This window comes from Polyodon spathula, chromosome 55 (assembly GCF_017654505.1).
Source record: "Polyodon spathula isolate WHYD16114869_AA chromosome 55, ASM1765450v1, whole genome shotgun sequence".
NCBI classification, from domain to species: domain Eukaryota; kingdom Metazoa; phylum Chordata; class Actinopteri; order Acipenseriformes; family Polyodontidae; genus Polyodon; species Polyodon spathula.
The window spans coordinates 152,522-173,668 of NC_054588.1; the positions used below are offsets into that span (position 1 = coordinate 152,522).

At 41.0% G+C, this 21,147-nt stretch overlaps 1 protein-coding gene across 2 annotated transcripts in view; it reads right to left on the reverse strand.

Moving 5' to 3' along the window:
* LOC121307343 (sarcoplasmic/endoplasmic reticulum calcium ATPase 1-like) overlaps positions 1-2,976 on the reverse strand; it is a 44,780-nt gene extending 41,804 nt beyond the window's left edge. For both annotated transcript variants that reach the window (XM_041239519.1, XM_041239520.1), the window contains exon 1: positions 2,701-2,976. In XM_041239519.1, coding sequence (XP_041095453.1) covers positions 2,701-2,818 — 118 coding nt within the window. In that variant the 5' untranslated portion in view covers positions 2,819-2,976. The remainder of the gene's footprint in view (positions 1-2,700) is intronic.
* Between the last annotated feature and the right edge of the window lie 18,171 nt (positions 2,977-21,147).

Sequence of the window (21,147 nt, forward strand, 5' to 3'; positions counted from 1 at the left end):
CAGGGGAGCACATTGCACAGCAGAGCACATTGCACAGCGGAGCACATTGCACAGCAGAGCACATTGCACAGGGGAGCACATTGCACAGCAGAGCACATTGCACAGGGGAGCACATTGCACAGGGGAGCACATTGCACAGCAGAGCACATTGCACAGGGAGCACATTGCACAGGGGAGCACATTGCACAGGGGAGCACATTGCACAGCAGAGCACATTGCACAGCAGAGCACATTGCACAGGGGAGCACATTGCACAGCAGAGCACATTGCACAGGGGAGCACATTGCACAGGGGAGCACATTGCACAGCGGAGCACATTGCACAGCAGAGCACATTGCACAGGGGAGCACATTGCACAGCAGAGCACATTGCACAGGGAGCACATTGCACAGGGGAGCACATTGCACAGCAGAGCACATTGCACAGCGGAGCACATTGCACAGGGGAGCACATTGCACAGCAGAGCACATTGCACAGCAGAGCACATTGCACAGGGGAGCACATTGCACAGCGGAGCACATTGCACAGCGGAGCACATTGCACAGGGGAGCACATTGCACAGCAGAGCACATTGCACAGGGGAGCACATTGCACAGGGGAGCACATTGCACAGGGGAGCACATTGCACAGCGGAGCACATTGCACAGCGGAGCACATTGCACAGCGGAGCACATTGCACAGCGGAGCACATTGCACAGGGGAGCACATTGCACAGTGGAGCACATTGCACAGGGAGCACATTGCACAGGGGAGCACATTGCACAGCGGAGCGCATTGCACAGGGAGCACATTGCACAGCAGAGCACATTGCACAGGGAGCACATTGCACAGCGGAGCGCATTGCACAGGGAGCACATTGCACAGGGGACAGCAGAGCACATTGCACAGGGAGCACATTGCACAGGGGAGTGCATTGCACAGGGAGCACATTGCACAGGGGAGCACATTGCACAGGGGAGCACATTGCACAGGGGAGCGCATTGCACAGGGAGCACATTGCACAGCGGAGCGCATTGCACAGGGAGCATATTGCACAGTGGAACGCATTGCACAGCGGAGCGCATTGCACAGGGGAGCGCATTGCACAGGGGAGCGCATTGCACAGAGAGCACATTGCACAGTGGAGCACATTGCACAGCGGAGCGCATTGCACAGGGAGCGCATTGAGCAGCAGAGCACATTGCACAGGGGAGCGCATTGCACAGCGGAGCACATTTTGGCGGTGCTAACACAGCCTTAACTTGTTAAAAGTGTCATGATACATACAGGGCGATTTTAATGCCGTCACAAATGCTTGATATATGACTCCCAATGTGGTCCAACATTTTTGCACATGATAGGTATATAAAGGATATAAATGAGAAATCTTGAGGTGTTCAATACATTTGCACACTCTTATATTTGTATATAGTCTGACTTTATCAATTGCTTTTGTTCTTTGTTGAGTGTTTCTAGTGATTGATGGGTATCTTGTTGGGTCCAGGTTCTCCTGCAATTACATAGAAACACAGACCTGTGCCACGCTGCACGATTGTATTATATAGAAACACAGACCAATGCCACACTGCACGATTGTATTATATAGAAACACAGACCAATGCCACACTGCAGGATTGTATTATATAGAAACACAGACCAGTGCCACACTGCAGGATTGTATTATATAGAAACGCAGACCTGTGCCACACTGCAGGATTGAATTATATAGAAACACAGACCAGTGCCACACTGCACGATTGTATTATATAGAAACACAGACCAGTGCCACACTGCACGATTGTATTATATAGAAACACAGACCTGTGCCACACTGCAGGATTGTATTATATAGAAACACAGACCTGTGCCACACTGCAGGATTGTATTATATAGAAACACAGACCTGTGCCACACTGCAGGATTGTATTATATAGAAACACAGACCTGTGCCACACTTCAGGATTGTATTATATAGAAACACAGACCAGTGCCACACTGCAGGATTGTATTATATAGAAACGCAGACCTGTGCCACACTGCAGGATTGTATTATATAGAAACGCAGACCTGTGCCACACTGCAGGATTGTATTATATAGAAATGCAGACCTGTGCCACACTGCAGGGTTGTATTATATAGAAACGCAGACCTGTGCCACACTGCAGGATTGTATTATATAGAAACGCAGACCTGTGCCACGCTGCAGGGTTGTATGCAGTAGTTTTTAAATAATCATGCACATCAAGAACTTTCATTCCCCCCCCCCCCCAAAACTAACGACCACAATCACCCCAAGACTTGCTTTACTATGCTTTCATTACATTTTACTAGGCTTTCACTGTGGGAAACTTTGATAAGGGTTAGTTTACTATGGTTTATTTTTTAATATGTTTTATCATGATTTCACTGTGCTTTATTACACTTTGCTAAGCTTTTACTATGGGAAACTTTTATAAGTGCTCCCTCTCCTATAACCCTCTCTCTCCTCTTCCCTCTCCCCTCTCTCATCTCCTCTCTCTCCTCTCCCCTCTCTCCTATCTCCTCTCTCCTCTCTCCCCTTTCTTCTCCACTTCCATCTCCTCTCGCCTCTCCTCTCTCCCCTTTTTCCTCTCCCCTCTCCACTCTTCCTTCGCCCCTCTCTTCTCTCTTCTCCCCCCTCTCCCCTCTTCTCTCTCCTCCCCCCTCTCCTCTCTCCTCTCTCCTCTCTCTCTCTTGACTCACCATTTGGTCCGTATTTCTCCATATTCTTCTTCACTTGGTCGGGAGCGAGCCCTGCCTTCTCGTTCACTCCAAAGTAGGCGAGGCATTCCTCCACCGTTTTGCTGTGTCCGTTGTCCATGGTTGTGTCTGGAGCAATCTCTCTCTCTCTCTCTCTCTCTCTCTCTCTCTCTCTCTCTCTCTCTCTCTCTCTCTCTCTCTCTCTCTCTCTCTCTTTCTCTTGTTTTTATCCCCCAAACAAACCCACCCAGACTACAACTGCCTCCTTGTCCTGTTATAAGCCTGGAGTAAGGATCCCGAGCCCTACAAGGCGCTATATATACCCTACGGGGGGGGCTGGCCCCCTCCCACACACACCCTCATTGGCTGGGGGGGGGGTCACCTGTGACCTCACGCATCTAATTATCTCTTAAAAGGCATTTATTTTTGTGCCAAGTCAGGGATAACTGGCAGAGTATGAGTGAAAGGTGAAGTCTGTCGTGGAGAGGGGGAGGAGGGAGGTGGGGGCAGTACAGGTTGACCCTGTCACTCAAACACAGTGTTCAGTTTTTTGGATTGGTGAGGAGCAGCTAATCCCCCCCCACCCATGTGTCTCACTTACAACAGCCCTGTGAACAGCTCTGTTACTCCATGAACTTTATTAAGAGCTGCCACTGTCGACAGAAAATATAATAGATGGGAGAGAGAGGGGGAGAGGAGAGGAGAAAGAAGGGAGAGGAGAAAGGGCAGAAGAGGGATGGGATGGGGGAGAGGAGAAGAGAAAGAAGGAAGAGGAGAGAGGGCAGAAGAGGGATGGGAGGGGGGAGAGGAGAGAGGGAGAAGAGAAGGAGAGGGAGGGAAGGGGAGTTGGGAGAAGGGATATACATCATGTATAGAATATTGTATAGAGTGCTATATGATATAGAGAGGCTACTGAAAGATTGTTTTTATTCACCGCAGGAGGATGTCCCAGTAAATCACAAGCCCTACAGGGTGAGTGGTGTATGTAATACAATGTGAACATTTTTATATTAAATTAATTCATTCAGGGATTATTTTACCTGTCAGATCTTTAATTTTCAACAGACTATGTTTTGACGCAGATTCATTTCACACCCTGTTTAAAGCCTCTTTGCAACCTTGAGCTCCGTCTGTCAGTTTATACCCTCTCTGCTGTTTCCAACCTGTACTGGTTTAATGAAGGCTGTTTGGATAAGACAGACACAGGCAGATCGTCAAACTGGCATTTCTTGTCTAAACTCGATCTCAAGGATATCAGAGTCCAAATCAGAACAGCAATAGAAATTTGAAATGATTTCAGACATTTGCAAGTTGTTATAAAACATATACAGTGGCATTATTGTTTGAATAGCGACAGGCAGCTCCGTCCTGAATTTCAGCACTGCAGGCAGCACTGGATTGGAATTTTAACAAGGACACATTCAAAATTAGTCCCATGTAAGCATGTTTTCCACTCATAAGAACAGAAGGAAGGTTACAAACGAGAGGAGGCCATTTGGCCCATCTTGCTCGTTTGGTTGTTAGTGGCTTATTGATCCAATAATCTCATCAAGCAGCTTCTTGAAGGATCCCAGGGTGTCCGCTTCAACAACATTACTGGGGAGTTGGTTCCAGACTCCCACAATTCTCTGTGTTTCTGTTCTGAATGCCCCTTTATCTAAATCTCCATTTATGACCCCTGGTCCTTGCTTCTTTTTTCAGGTCGAAAAAGTTCCTTGAGTCAACATTTATGTTATCCACTCATGTTACCTCACTCATGTTATCCACTCACGTTATCCCACTCATGTTATCCTTCTATTCTGTTATAACATAAATGTACCCCATGATAGATATTCCCACTCTTGTAGTATAAAATCTGATATCCACCACTGTTGAGCGGTCAGAGTGGCTTTGTCACCAGAGGGCTTATTGGCCAGTCTGACCTATAAAAGCATTGAAAAGCACAGAGAGGTTTAGTAAAGCATATTAAAAGACAAACCCTGGTAAACTAACCCTTATAAATGTGTCCCGCAGTAAAACCACAGCAAAGCATAATAACAAACAGTAAAAGCATGGTAAAACTTAGTTAAGCATTTTAAAGAACAGAGAGGTCTGGTAAAGCATAGTGAAGCATTGTAAAGCCCAGAGAGGTCTGGTAAAGCATAGTGAAGCATTGAAAAGCACAGAGAGGTCTGGTAAAGCATAGGGAAGCATTGTAAAGCACAGAGAGGTCTGGTAAAGCATAGGGAAGCATTGTAAAGCACAGAGAGGTCTGGTAAAGCATAGGGAAGCATTGTAAAGCACAGAGAGGTCTGGTAAAGCATAGGGAAGCATTGTAAAGCACAGAGAGGTCTGGTAAAGCATAGGGAAGCATTGTAAAGCACAGAGAGGTCTGGTAAAGCATAGGGAAGCATTGTAAAGCACAGAGGTATGGTAAAGCATAGGGAAGCATTGTAAAGCACAGAGAGGTATGGTAAAGCATAGGGAAGCATTGTAAAGCCCAGAGAGGTCTGGTAAAGCATAGGGAAGCATTGTAAAGCACAGAGAGGTCTGGTAAAGCATAGGGAAGCATTGTAAAGCACAGAGAGGTCTGGTAAAGCATAGGGAAGCATTGTAAAGCACAGAGAGGTCTGGTAAAGCATAGGGAAGCATTGTAAAGCACAGAGAGGTCTGGTAAAGCATAGGGAAGCATTGTAAAGCACAGAGAGGTCTGGTAAAGCATAGGGAAGCATTGTAAAGCACAGAGAGGTCTGGTAAAGCATAGTGAAGCATTGGAAAGCACAGAGAGGTCTGGTAAAGCATAGGGAAGCATTGTAAAGCACAGAGAGGTCAGTAACACTGATGAAGGCACTAGAGCCCAAACGCTGCTCTGCTTGACTCGGTTTAGTTTCAGTAACACTGATGAAGGCACTAGAGCCCAAACGCTGGTCTGCTTGACGCAGTTTAGTTTCAATAACACTGATGTAGGCACTAAAGCCCAAACGCTGCTCTGCTTGACTCAGTTTAGTTTAAAAAACACTGATGAAGGCGCTAGAGCCCAAACGCTGGTCTGTTGCTTAATCCTCTCGTTTATTTTCTCCCAGTGCAGAGCGTCTCATTGAGTGTTTTGAAGTTCTGTTCTTTCTCAGTTTCCTTCAAGTTGACCTCTCGTGAAGACATGGTTATTTCGAGCTGTGGCTGTTTGGAAAAAGCTATTATGAGAACCAGCCCAACGTGTCAAATGCACAGTTGGCTCAACCAATAGAGATTATAGTGTAGTCCCACCAGCATTGCCCTGTGTACAGTACAGCACGGCGAGGCTCTGCCCAGCACACAGCAGGCAATGCCAGCGCACTAGATTACAGCTTTATAGAGACACCTTGATGGGTAGCTGTAGTTCTGTCCAAGGTTTTATATTAGTGTTATGAAGATTATGGTACAAGGGGCTGTGTCAGAGAGACTGATGGACAAACAGCTGTAGCCTCTGGTAGTGACAGACACTGAAGGCTGAGTCTGTGTGTGTGGGGGGGGGGATCAGGAGCGGCAGTCACTCACAGCATATGACTGTTGTTTTTCTCATTTATTTTTTGATTAAGTTTAACACAACATACAAGCTTAAAACACAAAAAAATACACTTAACTCAATGACAAATGTTTGCATTCCGTCTTTCTCAGTGTTTTCAGCCTAAATTCAGTGAAGACACTAAGAAAGACTTCTCATGCAATCGTCTGTCATTGAAACTTAAGACAGAATTTTTGAAATGTAAAAAATATAGAAGATAGATATTTCTTCACGCATTAACTATTTTTACTATATATATATATATATATATATATATATATATATATATATATATATATATATATATATATTTTTTTTTTTTTTTTTTTGTGGCAGAGCTGAGTGTGTGTGCTTGTGTGCTTGTGTCTGTGTGCATGTGTCAGTGTGTGTGTGTGTGTGTCAGAGTGTGTGTGGTGTTGTGCAATTACTGTGTATCAATTAGCCCTGGACACACCATATAAAAAGGATACAAAAGAATGTTTGTTGGGGGAGTGTGCTGTAGAAGGAGAGGCAAGTTGGCGTGTGTGCTGGGGGGCTATGTTTCTTTAGAAGTGCTTAGTTCAAAACGTTTGTTTTGTTCCCATGTTTGTGTTGTTTGTGGAAGCTCTACACTGCAGCTCTCAGGGTCTGTGTTGTGTTGTGTGTGTGTGGAATCTCTACTGCAGCTCTCAGGGTCTGTGTTGTGTTGTGTTGTGTGTGGAATCTCTACACTGCAGCTCTCAGGGTCTATATACAGTATACATACATATATAGACAGCGTGTTCCAGCTCCCTCAGGGTTCTATAAACCAGAGAGGAATGATGCAACACAACAGGTGATTCGGGTCAAAGCTCAAGCAGTTCCTCCTATTGAAATGAACGGTCACCCTCCCCTCCACCCAAAATTAAATAAACTGTACATCAGAAATCAACCAATCACAGTTAACGGATTATCATTAGAACATAACTTAGTTTAAAAATGTGTGAAAAATATATATATTTTAGCTCAAAGAGCAAGCTGCCCAACGTTTCGATATGTTGTACATATTTTTCTCAAGGGAGCCTGTGTTCGAATCAAAACATTGAAGGTATTTACAGGTGTTTGACGGCATGACAACTACTTGTTATTGTTTATATTCAAATCTATAATTTATTCTTACATGATGTAATGGTGTTCTATATATAGATATATAGATAGATAGATAGATAGATAGATAGATAGATAGATAGATAGATAGATAGATATATATACAGTACCTTGCAAAAGTATTCAGACCCCTGAAACACTTAAACAGACACTTAAACTCAAAATCAATTATTGTAAGGTGACATTGGTTTTATGTTGGGAAATATTTTTAAGAAAAATAAAAAAAACTGAAAAATCTTGCTTGCATAAGTATTCAACCCCCACACATTAATATTTGGTAGAGCCACCTTTCGCTGCAATAACAGCTTTAAGTCTTTTGGGGTAAGTATGTACCAGCTTTGCACACAGTGTCGGAGTGATTTTGGCCCATTCTTCTTGGCAGATTTGCTCCAGGTTGTTCAGGTTGGTTGGACGACGCTTGTGGACCGCAATTTTCAAATAATGCCACAGATACTCAATGGGATTGAGATCAGGACTTTGACTGGGCCACTGGAGGACATTCACCTTTTTGATCTTGAGCCACTCCAGTGTTGCTTTGGCCTTGTGCTTTGGATCATTGTCCTGCTGAAAGGTGAATTTCCTCCCAAGCTTCAGTTTTTTAGCGGACTGAAGCAGATTCTCTTGCAGTATTTTCCTGTATTTTGCTCCATCCATTCTTCCTTCAATTGTAACAAGATGCCCAGTCCCTGCTGATGAGAAGCATCCCCACAGCATGATGCTGCCACCACCATACTTCACTGTAGGGATGGTGTGTCTTGAGGCATGGGCAGTGTTAGGTTTGCGCCACACACAGCGCTTTGAGTTTTGGCCAAAAAGCTCTATCTTGGTCTCATCTGACCACAAAACCTTTTCCCACATCGCAGCTGGGTCACTCTCATGCTTTCTGGCAAACTCCAGACGTGCTTTCAGATGGTACTTTTTGAGTAATGGCTTCTTTCTTGCCACCCTCCCATACAGGCCAGTGTTATGCAGAGCTCTTGATATGGTTGACTGGTGCACCATTACTCCACTCCCAGCCACTGAACTCTGTAGCTCCTTCAAAGTGATTGTTGGCCTCTCTGTGGCTTCTCTCACAAGTCTCCTTCTTGTTTGAGCGCTGAGTTTTGAGGGACGGCCTTTTCTTGGCAGTGCCTGGGTGGTGTGATGCAGCTTCCACTTCCTGATTATTGATCCAACTGTGCTCACTGGGATATCCAAACACTTGGATATTATTTTGTACCCTTTCCCTAATCTATGCATTTGTATTACTTTATCTCTAACTTCTGTAGAATGCTCTTTGGTCTTCATTTTCCTTCAGATTCACAGCCTTACCAATGATCCTTCAACAGTGGGGTTTTTATCCAGAAAATGTGACAGCAACTTTAATGGTTCACAGGTGGAGGCCAATGGTAAGGTAATTGTGTCCTCGTTAGGGCAATTTCTTTCATCGGTGCAAACTGGGAGCTTCCACAGCACAGGGGTTGAATACTTATGCAAGCAAGATATTTTTTATTTTTCTTAAAAATATTTCCCAACATAAAACCAATGTCACCTTACAATAATTGATTCTGAGTTTCAGTGTTTAAAAATAAAATATCAAACAGAACGAAATTTCAATGTACCATTTGTAATTTGGTAATATGAGAGAATTGGTCAGGGGTCTGAATACTTTTGCAAGCCACTGTATATATATATATATATATATATATATATATATATATATATATGTATATATATATATATATATATATATATATATATATATTCTATATATATATATATATATATATATATATATATATACACACACATATATATATATATATATATATATATATATATATATATATATATATATATATATATATATATATATATAAGACACACACACCTGTGTGTGTGGTGTATGTGTATAAAGAAAATAATAATTGGGCATTCCAAATTGGGTAGAAAACCAGGGAAAAACCGAAAAAGAAAAAAAAAAATTCTACAGCAGCATTGAGTTTTCAATCTGCTCTGAAGGTTTCATCACAGCCATATACAAGAGTGGTGATCGATTAGAGCCACACAATTCCAGGTTTCATTGTGTCAGCAGCAGCAACATGGGCACATGACACTGTGCCACCACAAACACAAGAGCATTACACTTCCTTAAAGAGAAAGACGTGCTCAGAAACGTCCAATAGGATTCCTGCCTAGCCACAGAACTACAGACCATATCTACACCTTAAACTGTCTGATAGGCAAACCTGTATATAAAACACAACATGGGAAGATCTTTGCTTGCTTTGTAGATTTTCAAAAGGCTTTTGATTCTATTTGGCACCCAGATCTGTTACTGAAACTACTGCCAAGCATGGTCTCTGATATTACATTTAAAACAAGAGCAAAACTATGATTTTCCAAAAGAAAGCCAAAAATAACAGTAACAAATATCCATTTTATTTCACACAGAACCTGCTACAGCTCCCTATGAACAGAGCTACATGCAAGCAGTACAGTGTCTGCGAGAAAAGGCACTGCAGGCATTCCACGCCATGAAGACCAGACTGTGTACCATCAATCCACCGCTCCAAATCTGGAACAGACTATCTGACTGTGTTATTCTGCACATTCTCCTCTATGGGAGTGAGGTCTGGGGTCCAACCTTGAGCCACGATTACAATAACTGGGATAAAACCCCAACAGAAAGTATGCATGTGCTATTCTGCAACAATGTGCTTGAAGTGCACAGAAGCGCTTCCAACAATGCTGTGGAGCCGGGCTCGACACAACAGAACTGAACCCTGCGGCAAGGAGACTTTGAGGCCCGAGTGACATGGATCGAATCGATTTCCTTCTCTACTGCTCACAATATACCACAAGAAGAGACCAGAACTTTACAAAGAGCTCAAACTGTAGGACACTGAAGGACGAGGGTCAGGGTAATGATTGTGGTGAGAACAGCGACTGCAATCACAGCTGCTGAATATATCAGACAGTGACAGGACCAGTAAAACCAGTGTTTAAACAGACTCCACACACACACGTATGTACATACAAATACGCATCTTTATATGAGTATCTCTATTTAATATTTTTATATCTTTTTATATAGATTAAATTCCTGCAATCGTTTGATAGATGTTTTTATTATTATTATTTGTGTTGTAATTGCTGTGGCAATACTTCTGCTGTAGTCATGCCAATAAAGCAGCATCCCGCCCCTCTTGTGAGCATTCAATTCTCATATCACACACCACCCCTGCAGTGTTCTCTATATTCTATCCTGATACACTGAACGTGACTAATACTGTTTACATATTATACTCCTTCCTATGACATCACCTTCTTCAGCGTGCAATGCTTCCTGGGCCACTTCATATCAACAGCTGCCATATTTATCACTAATTAATACAAGCACTGTAAAGTGGACGATAATCAGCTACATTCAAAACAAACGAGCTTTCCACCAATAACAGAAGAATTCAAACCAACATTTTCAAAACAGCAAGAACATGGAAATACAAGAAGAACACTGACATACACCTCACAAAGGAGGATTCTGCGTTCAGTGGGAGAAACAAGAAAATTTCAACAGAATCCTTGAAAAAGACCTGAACAAACACCTTTTGAATTTCACCTTATCAGTAAAAAAATTAAATAAATTAAATGGGGACAGCTTTGAATTAAGTTCGCTCCGAGCATTTTCTACAGCAGCCCTCGACGTTTACACAAACAAATGAAACCATACCAGCCAAAAAACCAAAACAGCTTAAGAAAGAAGGTACAAAACAAAGAAGATATAAAATTAATAATATGGGTCAGAATATACAATCACACAACAATGTGTGTCTTGTTAGTTTTGAGCTTTGTGCATTATAGCTCAATAACAGCTTGAGACATACTGTGTGCTAATATAACTGGACCTAAAAAATACGGATACATATGAAGAAGTTAAAAGCAATAAGATCAATAAATTGGTAAAAGAGGTTAAGGAAATTGCAGAGAGACTATAGAATAAAGGCATTATATCAAAATAATTTTAAAAATACACGCAGCCACATAATGCAAGAACAGGGCTAGCAAGAGGAAATCCTAAAATGCACAAAATCACCCTGTGAGAATGATAGTCATGATAATCCAACACACATAATAGCTGAAATTGCAGACAAACAACTTGGGTCACACGTTGAGAAATTACCAAGCTATGTTAAGGATACAACACAATTTTTAAAAAGACTTGAACCTTCCAGAGAATACAATTTTATTTTGCATGGATGTGAAATCCTTGTATCCAAGTGTCCTTCGTAAAGAAACTTGAGAAGCTTGTCAAAAAGACAAGATAATAGACGAGATAAATCAATACCCACAGCAGAGGTGCTGAACACAATCAACGCAGTTTTAGAAAACAGTTACTTTACATTTGTTGATGAAAATTACAAACAAAACGATGGTACAGCAATAGGATCTAAACTAGGAATGCATTTGCCGGTACATACATGGGGAAATGGGAAGAACAATTACTTAGAAAATCAGAAAGAGAACCTTTAGAATACATTCGTTTTGTAGATTATATTTTTGGGGTTTGGACACATGTAGAAGAATCTCTTTTCCAGTTTCATAAAATGGCAAATGAAATACACAGTAATATTAAGGTGGACCTTCGATGGACAAGAAAAGAAATAGAATTTTAGATACCGTAGTAAAACTTGAAGAAGGTTCAACTGAGACTGACCTCTTCTATAAACCTACTGACATGCATCAGTATTTACACATGTCCTCTGCACATCCAATACACACTAAAAGGGCAATCCCAAAGGGGCTAGGAATAAGAATACGAAGAATATGCTCTAAAGAAAGTGACTGTTTAAAACAAAGACATGTATTAAAAACAAATCTCAAAAAAGAGGATACAAAGAAAGAATTATAGAGACAGAGTTAACAAAAGTGAATAAACTAAAAAGAGATGATCTACTAGATTATAAAAATAGAGAAAAAAAGGTCAGAAGAGTCCCATTAGTAATGATTTACTTTAAACTTTTGCCCAATAGTTCTAAGATAGTTTGGAAACACTTACGGATTCTACATAATTCAGAAAAATTGAAAAAAGTATTTCTTAAGGCCCCAGTTGTAGCATTCAAAAGAGAAGCTAATTTAGGGGATATTTTAGATCACAGTAAACATAAAAGAACAAAAATAGGCTGTACAAATACTTGCACTGGTACATGTAAAGTCTGTAAATACATGGACAAAAGTAAAAATATAATTAAACATAAGAACACCACATATCCACTAAATACTAATATCTACTGTAAAAATAGCAATGTTGTTTATGGAATAGCCTGTGAAAAATGTGATGAAATAAAATATGTTGGAGAGACTGGAACAACTTTATATAAAAGAATTCAGAACCACCTTTCATTAATTAGAAATAAAAAAATGAATGAACCAATAGTACAGCACTTCACCAGTCAAGGACATTACATGAATGATGTAAAGTGTGTAGTATTAGAACAGCTAAAATTAGGCAATGCAACATATAGAAGAATAAAAGAAAAAGTTAATGGATAAATAGACCGAACACGATTATGCCAGCGGGACTCAACAGAAAAGAATGAACTAATTAATTCCAATAAATATATAAAAGTTAAAAATAATTAAATAAACAAAATGAATTAAAAAGTTGTGCATGCTGATGAGCTGGGGAAACCAAATCAAGGCTGATCCTCAGAGCCAGCATTGCATGATAATATAAATATAAGGTTATATAAAACAATGTTAATTAGAATTAATATAGATTTAAAGATATAAGTAAAAATGACATCACAATATATAGAACACCATTACATCATGTAAGAATAAATCATGGATTTGAATAAAAATAACAAGTAGTTGTCATGCCGTCAAACATCTATAAATACCTCCAACCTCCAAACACAGGCTCCCTTGAGAAAGATATGCTACAACATATCGAAACGTTGGGCAGCTGGCTCTTGAGCTTGAGCTATATATATATATATATATATATATATATATATATATATATATATATATATATATATATATATATATATTGTAACAAGACTGCACCTCGCCATGGTTCGTTGCCCCTTTAAAAGCAGGACCCAGGATGCAGAAAAGGAATTTTAAAGTCTTTCCACAGATTCTCAATATGAGTCAAGTCAGGATTTTGACTGGGCCACTCAAGGACATTCTCTTTCTTATTCTTAAGCCACTTCAGTGTAGCTTTGGTCTTGTGCTTTGGATCATTGTCCTGCTGAAAGGTGAATTTTCGTAGTCCAAGTTTTAAGTCTTTAGCAGACTGAAAATGGTTTTCTTCTAGTATTTGCCTATACTTTGTTCCATCCATTTTTCCTTCAATCCTAACAAGCTTTCCAGTCCCTGCTGAGGAGAAGCATCCCCATAGCATGATGCTGCCACCACCATGCTTGACTGTAGGGATGGTGTTGACTGGGAGATGTTCTGTGTTGGGTCTGTGCCAAACGTAATGCTTGGCATTTAGACCAAAAAGTTCCAATTTGGTCTCGTCTGACCACAACACCTTTTGCAACATTTTTGCAGGATCACTCAGGTGCTTTGTTGCAAACTCCATGCAGGCTTTGAGATGGTTTATTTTTAGTAACGGCTTCCTTCTTTCCACCCTGACATACAGGCTACTTTTGTGAAGTGTTCTGGATATTGTTGACTGTTGCACATTTTCTCCCATGTCAGCCATTGAACTCTGTAGCTCTTTCAAAGTTGTTGTTGGCCTCACAGTGGCATCCCTCACCAGTTTCCTCCTCTGGCTGCTCAGTTTGGAGGGACGGCCTGATCTATGCAGTGTCTGGGTGGTACAATGCACCTTCCATTTCTTGATGATTGAGTAGACTGTGCTGACAGAGATATTCAGAGACTTTGATATGTTTTTGTACCCTTCCCCTGATCTGTGCTTTTCAATGACTTTATCCCTGACTTGCTTTGAAAGCTCCTTGGTCTTCATGGTTGAGTCTTTGCTTGAAATTCACTACCTGACCAAGGAACCTCACAGAGACAGGTGTTTTTATTCTGAAATCACGAGAACCACTAATATGGCACACAGACAGAGGCCATTCAACATACTTCAATCGGGATTCAAGGTGGGCTTTCTTGAGTAAAATACAGGCCAGATTTGTGGAGTGCTTGGGATATTGTTGTCACATGCACACTTTGACCAGTCCTGGCCATAAAAGTCTGTAGCTCTTGGAAAGTTGCCATTGGTCTCTTGGTAGCCTCTCTGATCAGTCTCCTTCTTGCTTGGTCATCCAGTTTGGAGGGATGGCCTGATCTAGGCAGGGTCTTAGTGGTGCTATACACCTTCCATATCTTAATAATCATCTTGACCGTGCTTCAAGGGATATTGAAGGCCTTTGATTTTTTTTATACCCATCCCATGATCTGTGCCTTTCAACAACTTTGTCCCAGAGTTCTTTTGAAAGCTCCTTGGTGCTCTTGGTTGAGTTTTTGCTTTGAAATGCACTACCCAGCAGAGCAAACCTAAAGGAACTGTTGAATTTATCCTGAAATTATGACTCACTACAATTTAACACCAGTGGAGGACACATAACTTGGTGTGTGATTTTGAAGCGATTGGTTACACCTGATTGCTATTACAAGGGGGTGGACACTTATCCAGCCAAGCTATTTCAGTTTTTATTTTTAATTAATTTTCTCCAAATTTCTAGAATATTTTTTTTCACTTGGAAGTTGTGGGGTAGAATGTGTAGATAAATGGAAAAAAAATACTATTTTAATGCATTTTAATTCCAGGCTATAAGGCAATAAAAGGTGAACATTTTGAAAGGGGGTGTAGACTTTCTATAGGCACTGTATACATATGCAGTGTACAAAATTGAAAGCATGTGAAAGAAAAGGTTTTTAAAGAATTGTGAGAGAAATAAAATGAATCTTGGTTGTAAATCTCCCTCCCGACCTGTAAGGGCACTAAGCAGTGAGAACAGAGTTCTTTGGACAGGCTGGCCTGACAGTTCTTTCCCAGGGTCGAGAAATCAGTCAGTCTGGATCCTCAGAGCCAGCATTGCATGATAATATAAAGTTATATAAAATAATGTTAATTAGAATTAATATAGATTTAAAGATATAAGTTAAAATGGCATCACAAAATATAGAACACCATTACGTCATGTAAGAATAAATCATGGATTTGAATACAAACAACAAGTAGTTGTCATGCCGTCAAACATCTATAAATACCTCCAACCTCCAAACACAGGCTCCCTTGAGAAAGATTTGCACAACATATCGAAACGCTGGCCTGAAGAAGTCGAGACTCCGTTGCAAGAACATATTGACCCGGACGGAAAACGACGTAGCAGCTGTTAGAGACAGCTGCACTTGTTTACCAAGGGGTCATGTGTGACAGCATAAAAGGGAACAGAGAATTGCAATCTGTTCCTTCACTTGGTTTTGTAATTGTAAACTAGAAGGACTGTGAGAGACTCCAGTGAAAACTGAATCGCATTTGTGAGTGTTTTGTTTGTCACTGTTAGTAATTGTCTTGTTTGTGAACTACCAGATGGGTAACACATATCCGGAGCTGTCGCCTTGGGCCAGCACAAAGCAGGAAAAACACTGCACCACAGTCACAAAATAACCTGTAATCACCCACCACCAGACTGGTGACCGTGTTGAGTATTATTGTGGGGCAGATAACGTGTGTTTAATGTTTGGGCTGCAACCCGTTATTATTTCCTCTGTGCACTGCACATTGTTGTGTATTGCCAGGGTTTATTGTTTGGTCACCAGACCTCGATTAAAAAATAATAAAGCACCTTTTTCAAACCGGATTACCGTTTCTGTTTCATTCCCGCACTGCATCACCTCGGCACCTGCATCCACTCAGCTATCTTGTCACAAGAATGTACACAAAAGGTTCAAAAGATTAAAGATCTTTTATTTTCAGGAAGTTTTGGGCAAAAGCCCTTCTTCAACGTTTAAAAAGAAAATTAAACACAGCGCAGTAAACTTGTTATTATTCCAGATTTGTAATTTTGAACACTCCCCCCTTGATGTCATGTAGAAGAGACAAGAATATAAGGGAATATGTGGTACACAGTGCTATTCATCCTTCTGGGGAACCTTTGAAAGGTACATATCCATGTAACAGACCTCAATGTAATGCCTGTAAATACATTCATTCTGAAACAGAGATTACAGGCATTAAATCTTCATTCAACATGCATGAACATTTTACATGTACCTCTAAAGGAATAGTCTACTCCATTATCTGCAAGAAATGCAATCAATTGTATATTGGGAAAACTAAAAGGTGTTTAGCAGATCAGTTTGTAAAACACTTAAGAAGCATTTGCATTAACACCACTGCATTTCCAGCAGCCCATCACTTCAACAGTGATGATCACAGTGCTGAAGACATCACAGTCTGTGTGACCAATCAGTGCTGTGGAACACATGTTGCTCTGAAACAAAAGGAACGCGAGTTTATCTTCAGACTGGAACTTTAAAACCTCTGGGAATGAACATTCTATTATAATTATAATTACAAATCTTGAATAAACTTTACTGCACTAAAGTTTACTGTGTAACTGCTAGGGCTGCTGTAGAAAAGATCAAATTCAAAAGGTTCAGGTCTTTTTCAGGTATCTGTTGAAATTCTCTTGTTTCTCCCACTGAACGCAGAATCCTCCTTTGTGAGGTTTATGTCAGTGTTCCTCTTGTATTTCCATGTTCTTGCTGTTTTGAAAATGTTGGTTTGAATTCTTCTGTTATTGGTGGAAAGCTCGTTTGTTTTGAATGTAGCTGATTATCGTCCACTTTACAGTGCTTGTATTAATTAGTGATAAATATGGCAGCTGTTGATATGAAGTGGCCCAGGAAGCATTGCACGCTGAAGAAGGTGATGTCATAGGAAGGAGTATAATATGTAAACAGTATTAGTCACGTTCAGTGTATCAGGATAGAATATAGAGAACACTGCAGGGGTGGTGTGTGATATGAGAATTGAATGCTCACAAGAGGGGCGGGATGCTGCATAAACCCAGAGGGTTCTCTCTCTCAATTCAAAGATGCTTTATTGGCATGACTACAGCAGAAGTATTGCCACAGCAATTACAACACAAATAATAATAATAAAAACATCTATCAAACGATTGCAGGAATTTAATCTATATAAAAAGATATAAAAATATTAACTAGAGATACTCATATAAAGATGCGTATTTGTATGTACATACGTGTGTGTGTGGAGTCTGTTTAAACACTGGTTTTACTGGTCCTGTCACTGTCTGATATATTCAGCAGCTGTGATTGCAGTCGCTGTTCTCACCACAATCATTACCCTGACCCTCGTCCTTCAGTGTCCTACAGTTTGAGCTCTTTGTAAAGTTCTGGTCTCTTCTTGTGGTATATTGTGAGCAGTAGAGAAGGAAATCGATTTGATCCATGTCACTCGGGCCTCAAAGTCTCCTTGCCGCAGGGTTCAGTTCTGTTGTGTCGAGCCCGGCTCCACAGCATTGTTGGAAGCGCTTCTGTGCACTTCAAGCACATTGTTGCAGAATAGCACATGCATACTTTCTGTTGGGGTTTTATCCCAGTTATTGTAATCGTGGCTCAAGGTTGGACCCCAGACCTCACTCCCATAGAGGAGAATGTGCAGAATAACACAGTCAGATAGTCTGTTCCAGATTTGGAGCGGTGGATTGATGGTACACAGTCTGGTCTTCATGGCGTGGAATGCCTGCAGTGCCTTTTCTCGCAGACACTGTACTGCTTGCATGTAGCTCTGTTCATAGGGAGCTGTAGCAGGTTCTGTGTGAAATAAAATGGATATTTGTTACTGTTATTTTTGGCTTTCTTTTGGAAAATCATAGTTTTGCTCTTGTTTTAAATGTAATATCAGAGACCATGCTTGGCAGTAGTTTCAGTAACAGATCTGGGTGCCAAATAGAATCAAAAGCCTTTTGAAAATCTACAAAGCAAGCAAAGATCTTCCCATGTTGTGTTTTATATACAGGTTTGCCTATCAGACAGTTTAAGGTGTAGATATGGTCTGTAGTTCTGTGGCTAGGCAGGAATCCTATTGGACGTTTCTGAGCACGTCTTTCTCTTTAAGGAAGTGTAATGCTCTTGTGTTTGTGGTGGCACAGTGTCATGTGCCCATGTTGCTGCTGCTGACACAATGAAACCTGGAATTGTGTGGCTCTAATCGATCACCACTCTTGTAAATGGCTGTGATGAAACCTTCAGAGGAGACTGAAAACTACAATGCTAGCTTTAGAATTTATTTATTTGTTTAATTTAGTCATCGGCAATGGATTTTACCCTGGTTTTCTCCCCAATGCCCAATTATTATCTGTATCCTCGGCTCATTGCTTGCAACCCCCCTGCCAACTCGGGGAACGAAGGCTGGAACACGCACCCTCCGAAACGTTGCCAATCCATCATTTTTCGCATTGTAGGTCCACAGCGAAGCCACCAGACCTATAATGCAGACCCGCAGGTGCCACAGGGGTCGCTGATGCGCTGTGAACTGTGGATTGTACTGTCAATCTACACCCTCCCTACCCGGGCAGCGCTCGGCCAATTGTGTGCCACCCCTATGAAACCCCCGTGGCCAGACACTCCTTCTCGATGACGGAGTAGTTACGCTCCCGAGGGAGCATCTTCTTATAGATGTACAAGACGGGGTGTTCTACTCCATAAATATCCTGGGACAAGACCGCCCCCAGACCTACTTCAGACTCATCAGTCTGGAGGATGAATTCTTTGGTGAAATCAGGAGATATTAGTGCAGGAGCTTGACTCAGTCGCCTCTTTATCACATCAAAAGCCCCCTGACACTCAGCTGACCACTTTACCAAATTTGGAGCCTGTTTCTTAGAGAGATCCTTTAACGAGGTAGCGATAGTGGAGAACTCGGGGATGAATCTATGGTAATAACCTGCTAACCCGAGAAGGGATCTCATCTGGGTTTAGGTTTTCGGAATTGGAGTGTCCATCAAAGCCTGGACTTTAGAGGCCATTGGCTTCATGTGAGCATTGCCCATAATATAACCCAAATATTGTGTTTCTAGTTTGGCAAACGCACATTTCCTCAGGTTGGCTGTTAGCCCCACTTCCCTTAGAGACTGAAGGACGGCTGCAAGTTTAACAAGATGCTCTTTCCAGGAAGAGCTAAACACTACCGCATCGAAATGAACATTGCTAAGGGAGCTAAAACCAATTCCAAAATGTTTTTCCAATATTACAACAGCAAGCGAACATTCAAAGAGGAGATTAAATGTTTAAGAGATACAAATGGCAAAATCGTAGACGAAGAAAAAAAATAGCAAATATATTAAATGATTACTTTTCACAAGTTTTTACAAAGGAAGATACTGACAACATGCCCCACATGTCATCCAGTTCCTATCCAGTTTTAAATAACTTTAGCATAACTGAGGCAGAAGTGTTAAAGGGACTAGGAGCTCTTAAAATAAACAAATCCCCTGGGCCGGATGAGATCCTCCCAGTAGTACTCAAAGAAATGAAAGAAGTAATTTACAAACCGCTAACCAAGATCATGCAGCAGTCTCTTGACACAGGGGTGGTACCGACAGACTGGAAAACTGCAAACGTAATACCGATCCACAAAAAGGGAAACAAAACTGAACCAGGTAACTACAGACCAGTAAGCCTGACTTCTATTATATGCAAACTTATGGAAACTATAATAAGATCCAAAATGGAAAATTACCTATATGGTAACAGGGTCCTGGGAGACAGTCAACAAGGTTTTAGGAAAGGGAGATCGTGTCTAACTAACTTGCTTGATTTTTTTGAGGATGCAACATCGATAATGGATAATTGCAAAGCATATGACATGGTTTATTTAGATTTCCAGAAAGCTTTTGACAAAGTCCCGCACAAAAGATTAATTCTCAAACTGAACGCAGTTGGGATTCAAGGAAACACATGTACATGGATTAGGGAGTGGTTAACATGTAGAAAACAGAAAGTACTGATTAGAGGAAAAACCTCAGAATGGAGTGTGGTAACCAGCGGTGTACCACAGGGATCAGTATTAGGTCCTCTGCTATTCCTAATCTACATTAATGATTCGGATTCTGGTATAGTAAGCAAACTTGTTAAATTTGCAGACGACACAAAAGTAGGAGGAGTGGCAAACACTGTTGCAGCAGCAAAGGTCATTCAAAATGATCTAGACAAGATTCAGAACTGGGCAGACACATGGCAAATGACATTTAATAGAGAAAAGTGTAAGGTACTGCACGCAGGAAATAAAAATGTACATTATAAATATCATATGGGAGATACTGAAATTGGAGAAGGAATCTATGAAAAAGACCTAGGAGTTTATGTTGACTCAGAAATGTCTTCATCTAGACAATGTGGGGAAGCTATAAAAAAGGCTAACAAGATGCTCGGATACATTGTGTAAAGTGTTGAATTTAAATCAAGGGAAGTAATGTTAAAACTGCACAATCCACTAGTAAGACTTCATCTTGAATATTGTGTGCAGTTCTGGTCACCTCGCTATAAAAAAGATATTGCTGCTCTAGAAAGAGTGCAAAGAAGAGCGACCAGAATTATTCCGGGCTTAAAAGGCATGTCATATGCAGACAGGCTAAAAGAATTGAATCTATTCAGTCTTGAACAAAGAAGACTACGTGGCGACCTAATTCAAGCATTCAAAATTCTAAAAGGTATTGACAGTGTCGACCCAAGGGACTTTTTCAGCCTGAAAAAAGAAACAAGGACCAGGGGTCACAAATGGAGATTAGACAAAGGGGCATTCAGAACAGAAAATAGGAGGCACTTTTTTACAC